This window comes from Octopus bimaculoides, chromosome 4, assembly GCF_046866305.1.
Source record: "Octopus bimaculoides isolate indiv1 chromosome 4, ASM4686630v1, whole genome shotgun sequence".
Classification (NCBI taxonomy): domain Eukaryota; kingdom Metazoa; phylum Mollusca; class Cephalopoda; order Octopoda; family Octopodidae; genus Octopus; species Octopus bimaculoides.
In genome coordinates, this window is record NC_142931.1 from 115,489,178 (window position 1) to 115,500,567 (window position 11,390).

The following is an 11,390-nucleotide window of genomic DNA, read 5'->3' on the forward strand; positions in this document are numbered from 1 at the left end:
TACAGTAAAAACATTTGATCTCACCCCACTCTTCTTATACTTTAACCCCTCATCACTCAACATAAAATCACTTCCCTCTCTACTGTAGCCAAACTCAGTTGAAGGTCTTATATTTGCAAGCTGCACAACAACCTCAATAATGTTGGTACCATGAAAAGAGTACCCAGTACTTGCTGTAAATTGGTTGGCATTAGGAATCATGCAAAAGTCGACTAGAGCACAACGTAGTCTTTGGATTTATCAGATCCTAAAAAGCCATCCTACCAATGCTAGCATGGAACATAGACATTAAAAGATGATGATGCTATTAGGAAGGGAATATTGTTAAACACAAAATTGAATTAACATCATACAGTTGCTACTAAAGCAAGTTTGGGCCTCACAGAATGATTAATTTACATTAAATGAAAAGATGCATGCTTTTAGAAAATTGAAACCATTTCTAACATACATTACATTTTCTAAATGATTTTTAATAGGCTAAATCTAACAATCTTTCAGTTGATTGATTATTCATATCTTCCTAGATATTTTACAAGAGACAAAAATAACTTAGATTTATAGGGGAGGAAAAGGAGATCGTGTGACATTCATGTCTTGAAGGGCATTAAGAAATACAAGCGACATGACATTTTTAACTTGAAACTAGCTTACAATCTTTGCTTACTGAGTGATAGCATATATACAGCACAAATATTAACACTAGTTAAGACAAAGGTTTTGGTTTGAATTAATTCCTTAATCAGAATATGCTATAAAACATTAAAAGCAAAAACATACAAAATGTATGGTAAAATAAATGTTGAATGTCCAACATGAACCAAAACTGGAGATGACTGTTCATACATTGCTCATGGACATCAATATTCTTAAGAAGCTATAAAAAAAATTTTTCTAAAAGGTGGTTGCACACATGAAATAGCCAGATGCTAAACAGAGATGCACAATATTTAACCGCTTCCTCTCTTTCAAGAACTTAAGTATTCAACCCTTTTACCACAGAAATCAGAGCCACTCATCATTTCATAACTCTTAACTGCAGAAAGCAGTTTTATATACCAATCCATCTTTTGGTGAGGAATGTCAAATTTATTAAGGCAACATGACTTGCAGAAAATATCAGTTCTACTTTTTGATAGATATTTATCATTACTAGAATAATCACGAAATTTAATTTCACAATTAAAAAGTTAAAGACTAGCAATGAAGACATGGAACACGAGTTTTTATAACACATTTCAGACAATTTGGAAAGCTTGGCCATTATCAAGAAATCATGTGGTCAGGACTCTTCAATCTACATAAAAACTTTCCCCATTTAGGAGGGTGTGAACTTTAAATAAAAACTGAAACAGTAGACAGAATGTTAAGTCCTTGTACATGACACAACCTCTCTAGAACTGATAACAGGATAAAAACACATCCAGGCTACACTGTAAGATGTACATGACACCACTGTTCATCAGTTTTTTCAACTGTAGTGTTCAAGATATGAACTGAGATGACTTGAGCAACTCATGCCAACACAGAAAAACAAATGAACTTAAAAAAATGATGGCAAGCATTTTTAACCCTTTTGTTACCATATATATCTCTTGAAGAATTTAGTAAAATAACTCATTATTATGCTGGTGTTTGGAACATAAATTTTAATGAAAAGTTTTAAATCACTTTGAAACAGGAACTAAGAATGGCCATGAAAGGAATGAATGCAAAAAAAAAAAAGAAAAGAATTGTTGCCCAGTTCTTATCTCTATAAATTCTAAATATTGCAACCTTCTTCATATTCTTATTTAGGGGCATACATTTACCAACAGCTTAATTAATATCTAGTGCACTAGCTTAAATTCTAAAATACATCAATAGCTACTCTGTTGAGAACATCTATCTATATATATATATATATATATATATATATATGTATTAGTTTTTACTCTAATGTCCACTTCCCCATGGAATTTGTCAAGGCATATTATCTTCAGTCAGATCTCTTCCTGTCACCACCCATCACCTGTTTCCAAGTAAGGCTATAGTTCCCTATGACCGGATGTATTCACAGTATATTGGAAATGAAGGACACTGCTTGCATGACAGTCACACTCATTTACAGCTATCATATAATGTGAAGGCAAAGAAACAGTAACTCACACAACAGGTTTCTTTTAGTTTCTATCAAATCCACTCATAAGGCTTTAAGTCAGCCTACAGTACCACACAGTGGGACTGAAAACACTTGCCCAAGGTGCCAGATAGTGAGCCTGAACCTAGAACCATGTGGTTGAGAAGTAAACTTCTTACCACACAGCCACACTTGACAGCTATATCAGAAATTCAAGAGAAACTAAACATTGCAATATTTGTTATTTAGTGTGAAGCCAGCCTTGATCAAAGGTACTCCAATAACCATCCTTGTTTTAAAACAGTAGAACGTAATAGATTGTGGCAAATTTGATGGCTATTTCTTGCAAATCCAGCAGCAGTCTATCTAGTGCTGGCTTCTAGATCATACAAATGTTTACTAAAACCAACTGCAAATATCTTTTTTTACAGTTTTGTCACAAATGATCATGATTGTCAAACCGGATAATTACTAAAACTAATCAGCTTTAAGAAAATTAAAATATTTCTTTGATTATTCTTAAAGTATATTTTTGCAATAATTGCAAGAATAAGGAATGATATTCCTCCCCCATCAACCAGGATTTTTCTCTCACACATTAATAGGTGCAGGCGCAGCTGCCTGATTAAGAAGTTGGTTTCCCAACACACGAGTTCAGCTTCAATTCCTTCTACAATGTATAGTTTCCCGCTCACCAAAGCCTTTTGGGTACATCTTATAGATGGAAACTAAGATCAACCATCATAGTCATATGGGTGTGTCCCCGACCCTTGAGTTGACCGCATATTTGTCGTTCATTTCCAATCTTCCCTGAATACATGTCCAACCATGGAGGAAATATTACCTTGCATGGTAAAAAGGGAAGAGTTAGTAACAGGAAAGGCATCAGACTATAGAAAATCTGCTGAAACAAGTTTTGCATGCATGGAAAAATGGACAATATGAAGATGAAGATTCCCTTTATCTGTCATATTACATACTTTTCTGAGAAGACACTAGAAACAAAAAAAGCAGTGAGCAAATAGAAAAGAAACTACTAATATGTAACACAAGACTATGCATTTCGGGGGACAGTTGGAATAAAAAAATTAACCTGTGCTTATTTCTCTAACATCAAACCCTAGCAGTATTTGAGCTTAAAACAAAGGAAGAAGACTAAAAATACAATGTATTAAGTCCAAATATGCTGCCATGTCTTCCTCTTCACATTAACTAAAATAAGCACAATGCCAAAAATTTTAGGGGAGGGGTTAGTTAACTGTATCAACTTGAGTATGATGGGTACTTTGTTTTGCCAAGGATGAAAGGCAAAGTTGACTGTTTGAACACGGAAAGGTATACAGTTTGAAGGAATATTCCATTAGGCATTTGTCATTACGATATGCTCTAACAATTCTGCCAATCTACTGCCATGAATTAACAATAACGATGACACCTACAAAAATTTAATCAAAAATGTGCTTGCTATTCATTCTATAGTAGATCAAAACAAATAGAGCTTTTTTTATAATCAAAGAATAGAAAGCTTTACTTCACTGAAACATGAAATGTATTTTAATAATATAACTAACTGAAATACAGCTTATTCACTTTAACAGGTTACTTAAGAAATCACACACACATTAGTGGATTTTATATGGTCCAACAATATTGGTTTCCTGAAGAAAGCCTACAATACCATCTATACCTTCTCATGATGCTGGCGGGTTGGGAAATGAAACTTTTCTCCCAGATACTGCACACTGTATTTGACAGAACGACAAGAAATTATATAGAAGTGAAAAGTTTACAAATTTCTACCAGTACACAACTGAGAACAGTTTGACCTATTGCGCTGCAGTATACGCAGTAACTGCTCTAGACCTGGTTGAAAGAGATTACGAAAAGTTATCAAAACAATGAAGGAACTTCTATGTAACTGACCAACTTAGTCACAAACCAACAGCCAAAATTTACCACAAATAACTCACTGATGTCCTAAAAAAAACAGAAAGACATCTTGATTCAGAAAGGATTATCACATCCTGAATGTCTTTGATCATAATCTTGTTCAATCAAGGCTTTGACTGATGTGGAAACAATAGTAGAAGACAAACACTACCACTCTGCTACTCAAGATGTCACTAGCAGAGAGCACACAGTCACAAGCCACACCCACCACAGGGTATTGACTGATGCCCAGACAAATACTCCTTAGTTTTAGCCATCATGACCAAAGCTACACAGGAGCAGCACCAGAATGGCAAGGCATATTTCAGAAAAATTCCTTACTCATGAGTCTACATGTATTTTATATTAACTAAAATAATCACATTGTTTTTATTATTTACAACTGTATTACACATTTCTATTGAACATTTCTTTCTCTCTTCCAAGACTCAAATCCTATCCCTTATCCACGAGTCTATGTGTATTCATGGACATGCATTTATATTCACCAGTATAATCAAGTTATATGTAATTATAATATAACTGCAGTTATTACACATTATTTCATATATAGCCTATTGTTCTTTAAAAACTTTGCATGTTAATTCTGCACTTCACTATTGCAATGATTATAAAGAATAGCAGAAGTCAAAGTCCATAACAAATAAGGTAGTTATCACATTTAACAGAACAATTTTAACTAGATTCATAAGAAGACCACAAGAAGGAAAATAGAAAAGAGACAATACAACAGCCTCTTCTAAGATAATTTGTTTTAAAAAGACACAAACATTGCGACTCTCTATAAATTATACTTTGATGCTATGAATATTGGGTATTTACTATACCACTGTTACAATTATTTTGATACTTTTCCTAAAACTAAATTCTTTTAAAGCAACTTAGCTTTTTAATTTTATCTTTTACTTGTTCCAATCATTGTACTGTGGTCATGCTGGGACACCGTCTTGAAGGATTTTTTAATTGAAAAAATCGTCCCCAGGACTTGCATTTTTTTTTAGCCAAACCACTAAGTTACGGGAGAACATAAATTAACACCGGTTGTCAAGAAACACACGTAGATACATATACGACGAGCCTTTTTCAGTTTCCATCTACCAAATCCACTCACAAGGCTTTGGTCGGCCCAGGGCTTTAGTAGAAGATACATGCCCAAGTTGCCACACAGTGAAACTGAACAGGGCAATCATGTGGCTGGGAAGCAAACTTCTTACCACACAGCCACGCCTGCGCCTAAGGAAAAAAAAGATGTTAGCTATCCAATTTTAAATTGATCCTATTTGTTAAATTCTGAACCAACCAAATCTTTCATTTAAAACAGTTATTGATTCAAAACCAAACCATAAATGAACATTTTTCGAAATTTAAATAAATCTAAGTTTACTTCCACATCCATTTGAAATGTTTGAAGTTGGCTTCAGTTGATTCAAAACACTCAAACTAAATTAGAGAGTTCTCAGTACACTGCATTTCATTTCGCCTTAATGAACAACCACTTTTCTATAATCAAGCATATATTAATTTAGATATTTGCCTCAATTGTCGAAAAAGCTGCTCGGTGTCCAAACAATAAGTCTACCAAAATTTGGTTCAAATATGCCAAACTTCCTGGTTTGGGATGATAATGGATAAACTGAAGTATTATTTATAGCATCCTTAAAAATATTATATTTCACTTGCTTCCACAAGATTTTCTTTTTGTTTGGGGGTTTTTCGTTTTTTAGAAATTTTAGGTAGTTTTATGTTAACAAAGACTAAGTATGAACAGGAAAATAAAACAGGAGCTAGATATCGCGGTTCAGTTGATTTTTACTAGCTTAATACTTAAATGTACATCACTGTTGAGAACTATTTCTACCAAACGTGAAAAAATAAATATGTACATATACAACCCTAACCATCTGTAGCCTTTCAAATGGTACATAGGCTTGAAGACAAGAACCATTAAATGACGAAAGATATAAGAATAATAACAGTTACGTAACGTTTCAATAATCTAAAATACTCGTTACACTTTTTTTTTTATTCAGTTTACTAACCTGTAGAAGAATTCGAACAAGAGACAACCAGGACAGGTGAATATTTACTTATATTTTAATTTTAAAGACAAACCGAAACGATGTAGGAAGAAAAACAAAACATAGAAGCTATTCAGTATAACGAATGGCTTGCTAAAAGAAAATAAAACCAACACGCGCATAACAGAATTTGAAAACTGTATTTATTCAGCCCAGACGTTTTTGTTATTTGAATAAAAGTGCATAATGGGGAAAAAGCATACAGTATGCAATAACAATAATAATAGAGAGAAAAATATAGTGAGCAATTAAAGAGTTGACAGAATGAGAAATAACTGAGACAATCACTGACCCTAAAATAAAAATTCATGGATTTCTATACAATAGCACTTAACAAGCAAATCATTAACTGAAGTAAGAGACACTTTAAAACAATGAATTTAATTCAATAGAACCCAATGGCGGGAAAACGACGTCATATCGCATGTTCCCCAGTGGTAAATTTCTGAAAGGAACCATTTCAGATTATGGCTATAACAAATAAGACATCAGGGGTCGAGTGATAAGATACACGTTATCAGATATTAGAATAAATTAGGATTTGCGTAGACCAAAACACCTTGGCAAGAGGCAGGCAGGTAACAATAGTTCGTGTAAGCTTTCAAATGAAGGCAAAATAAACAACGTCTTGGATCAGCATTTCAAAAATAAATAGCGGACAAGGTTGTGTGACTGTTCTAAAATTAGTCTACGATAATTAATGGTAAAGACCAACAGTAAATAAAATAAAATACCGACAAGATAACTGTTCCCCAGCGTTAATCGTCTCTAATACTAACTAGGTCAGATCATGTGTGATTAAAAAAAAAAAAAGGAAGAAATGACAGAAAATCTTACAAACACGCAAATTAGCGACAAGTTTAAAAATACTACATCAGAAAGACAGTTTAAAAGTAATTATAGCAATAATAGTAATAAAGGCGAATTAAAATGATTCCAAGAAACAGTTCCATTTTTATTTTAGCTAACACGTTCGCAATAATCGTTTTTTTTTACTACCCTAAACAGCGTGCGATACGCGCGCGCGGGCGTGTGTGTGTGTGCATTGAACGCGTATGTTTACAGAAGTGTCTGCAATATATGTCTGCACAAACGTGTGTGTGTTATATTATATAGACACACTTTCATTTTTCACCACGCTAGAAATATAGGCAAGTTGTTTCTCCTTGTGATGGAAGAGAACTGCCCATCCGTGAGACTTTTCATCACACACACACATCGATGTTAGAGTGATCAAAGCGAAAAGAGGAGGAGAAAATATAAAAAGAAAACACAGATATAAGCTCAGTCGAGAGGTAGGAGTTCATGTGGATAAATGTACACGACGAGTGCAAAGGATCGTTACTACAAATTCTTCACATTGATTTTACAGAATATCTTCAACCATTCCTCACTGCAATATTTCAATCAACATGCATTAATATCAAACATCAGTTATTTACAACATTGCAGGTTTCAGCTGCTTAAAGAGGATGCTTTTCTTTTTCCCCCACAACAACTGTAAAACTACACACACACACGCATATATATATATATATATATATGAGAGAGAGTATATGTGTATATGTATATCTATACACACACACAAATACATATAGAGGGATGGATGTATCATATATATAGATAGATGTATTACTTGCGTATGTTTGTGTGTACAGATATATGTTGTGCCAAAAAAATATATTTAAAATATGTCGCAATGTGGAAGGTGGTAAATGGCTTTTGTTTTTGTTACTAATGATGCGACTGCAACTAACTGCAGCAGGTGGACGTGTTCGTAGTAGTGATGACATTCATATTGTTATATTTATGTACATAAATTTATTTTCTAACAAAAAAAAAAAAACAAAAAAAATGCTGAAGAAAAAATATTACTTACAGAGGCATGTCTTGCATTTTCTTTTCTGTGTCGACTTCACCAAACTCGCATTCATCAGAGCTTTCACCACCAGAACTACTCTCCGTTGCATCAGAGTCCAGAGATGATTCCATATGCCTGAGAGCAGTGTTCAATTGACATGCGACACGCTCCGACTCTTCGCATGTCGCCTTGTCCAGTTTCAGCACGCTGTTGGAGTCTATCTTGGTCGAGACGTTCTGTATCAGCCTCTGATGACCGATCGAAATCGGCTGAGATGATTGCAGTTTCCTGACTAGGTTGACCAGGGCGGCAGTGGATAAATTCCGTACGTCTTCGCTCTGCAGCAACTCTGTCTTCAGATCGGCGACGGCTACATTGCTGGGGCCGGGCGATTTGATAGATTTAGCCATACTCTGCAGGTTTTTGTGCTGTTTGTTCACAAAACCCGCTAACTGGTGCCTGATATGTTGTTCCAGCTGCCTGCCTTGGATTCGACGTAATCGCTTCAGTAAAGTGCTCGCTTTCTTCTCTAAACTGCATTGAAACTTATCCACTTGCTGTTGGACAGTCTGCAGATCAAGGCCACCTTCAATACTCCTTCCGGATCCACTAACAATGCTGCTCTCATTACAAGGTTTATCAATGGCGTTTGTATTCATGTTGTTTACTATTAATGATGACGTTTTCGACGAACCTTCATGAGATCGTTGTAATTTAGACGCCAAAATGGAGAGAGAATTCTTAAGGCGCTGCTGAGGATATTCACTGAAACAAACGCTAGATATATTACTATTATTGTTATTAGTAGTAGTAGTAGTTGTAGTGGTGGTGGTGGTAGAAGTAGTGGTAATGGTAAGACTGTTTTTACTGTTAATATTATTATTCATAGCCAAAGATCCTCGCGGTGAAAAGGAACTCTGTCGATTCATTTGATTCCTGGTATTGGTGGAATTGTTAACTCCTTCCTTTCTGGCGGCAGTAACCTCGCTCCGATGGTAGGGTTCCTTGGACAGGTTTCGAATAACTCTCAGGTGAACCAACCTACCACCACCAGCCGCGGCAACAGACGTGTTGCCGACTACTGGCTTTGCCAAACCTCCGTTGACGTTCTGCAGATACGTTAGACCAGACAGGGCGGGTTTCACGAACCCTTTCTCCACGGGTGATCTGGCCACGGAACTGCCGAACTCTTCTTTCGCCCCAATTGTTGGTTTTTTATCCCGACCGTTGAGCAGGCTGCAATCTGTGGAAGAGGGTGGTGAAAGAGGCAGCTTAATGTGTGCTTGTGTGGCCGCTTCCGTGAGCGCTGGCGCCATAGCGGCCATGCACCATACCCTTAGCGGCAAAGGGCTGCACATAAAAGTCCGTTATATGACCACATAAAGTGGAGTTATACAACTGAAGAATGCACGACTGGGTTTTTCAAGACTCACTTAAGAGTCAAGAATTGAAAAAATTATATGTAGATTCATGTATTCCTGCACAATAAAGTCCTTTTTTTTTTTTTTGTTAAAAAAAAAAAAAAAAGGCAAAACACTTTTCTTGTATTGGTAATCCTACAGCATTTTCATTATTATTGTATCATTCAAGTAAAATTAAGCACGTGATTCGTGTCATTTTGCAAAATCGTGAGGCCAGATTAGCCATTCTGAATGAAAATAAGGCGGAAAGGGATCATACTCGAATCTGAAACGAACAAAAATAAAGACATATACATACGTACAGATAAATAATTAACACACACGTTCACCATGGTACTTTACACAAATGTGTGCATACACACACACACACTTATAGATAGATAGATATGTATATATATATGACAGGCACACACGAGGAGATTAATATACTACTTATATATGATAACGTAGAATTTCATATTTTTAACATAATAATAGCGTAAATGAACTAAGAAGAGAAATGACGAGTGAAAAGGCTTTTAACACACACACACATTACACAAAAATAAAGAACAAATTAAAACCAGGAAAACTACCAGCTTTTTTTTTTAAGAGATAATGCTTACTACATACGTAACAAAAGATCTTGATAGGCTGACATTTGTGGGGGTGAAGGGAAGGGATTTGGGTGGGTTTATTTTTTTTCCTTTCACATTTTTTTTTTCATCTTTTCTCTTCGTACAAATTTACAATTGAATTGAAAAAGCTTTTAGAAATTATTAAAAAAAAAAGGCTTAGCGGAATATTTCAAGAAACAAAAAATACATATATAAATTATATGTTTAAAAAGAAGAAGAAAAAAACAAACATAAAGAGCGGAATATCAAAGAAACAAATAAATAAATAAAAATAGGTTTTCGCAAGTACCACGTGATTTCGCCACGTACCCTAGGTGGTTCGAGCAGGAGGTGCTGCTCGGCTAAATAACAAGCAGTTGAGTGAAAGAGAGAGAGAGCTTGGTTGTCGTAGTCGTGGCCGCCTTTCCGCCGTCTCTTTCGTCTTCGTCGTCTTCAAACAAGCACGGCAACGAACGAACGAAAAAAAATCAAATAAACTAATCCATTCTGTTTTGGTGGACTGAAAAGAAGCAGACTTTTCTTTTCCATAAAAAGACCCCCGTGTGTTGTTCGCTTTCGTGAAGAGAAATCCTTGATGGGAGTGTGAAGAAGACGCCAGAAACTATATTGTAATGTGTTTATGTGTAGATGTATGCATATAGAAATGTATGTATAATTGTATATACATGTGTGTATAGATAATATTATATAGAACCGTGTGGTGTGTGTATGTGTGCGAGATGATTTCTTTTTTCCCACCTCCGTATGGAATTAAATGGGAGGGGGTAGTTGCTTTTTTTTTTTTTTTTAGTTAAATAGATTAAAAGGCCTTTTTTCCTTTCTTTCTGTCGACAATGAAGCGATGCTGATGAGGAAGTTGGTAGGTCTTAATAAACAACTAAGTGCACAAACATCATCTCGGTTCTCGCATAAGATCAGTATTTCGTCGTCAGAACGTCACCTTCCCCCGTTTAATGAGAAGGAGGCGGTCATGGCGCCGGTGGAAAAAAGCTTGCTTTTTGCTTTATGTTATAATATAGTTCGGTCAGTCTTTCACTCTCCCTCCCTAATGTCTCTATAGCTGTCTTCCTCTCTTTCTCTCTCTCGAGCTGTCTGTCTATCTATCTATCACACTTCCTCGCCTTCTCTCTTCATAGAACACTACTGTCAGTGGCAGTAGTAGCAGCAGCAATAGTGTGTGTACTCCATAAAGGCATCATGGCGTCGTTCTGAGTTAAAGCAAACGAGTGAGCGAGACAGAAAGGGAGGAAGGAGGAGGAGGCCGTAAAGAAGGCCGTCATCCTAAAACCTTAAACTGCAGGATAATAATAGCTGCTCGATCATGCTATAGGACAAGTAGAGAAC

General features: G+C 35.7%; 1 protein-coding gene across 7 annotated transcripts in view; it reads right to left on the minus strand.

Moving 5' to 3' along the window:
- The window catches only part of LOC106881694 (KAT8 regulatory NSL complex subunit 1), a 102,020-nt gene that overhangs the window by 54,878 nt on the left and 35,752 nt on the right, over positions 1-11,390 (minus strand). For 5 of the 7 annotated variants that reach the window (XM_052967360.2, XM_089351185.1, XM_052967362.2 and 2 more), the window contains one exon: positions 8,027-9,694. In XM_052967360.2, the coding sequence (XP_052823320.1) occupies positions 8,027-9,366 (1,340 nt within the window). In that variant the 5' untranslated portion in view covers positions 9,367-9,694. Of the gene's footprint in view, positions 1-8,026; positions 9,695-10,335; positions 10,999-11,390 lie in introns of those variants that run through there. The other 2 variants (XM_052967359.2, XM_052967361.2) reach the window with 2 other exon arrangements.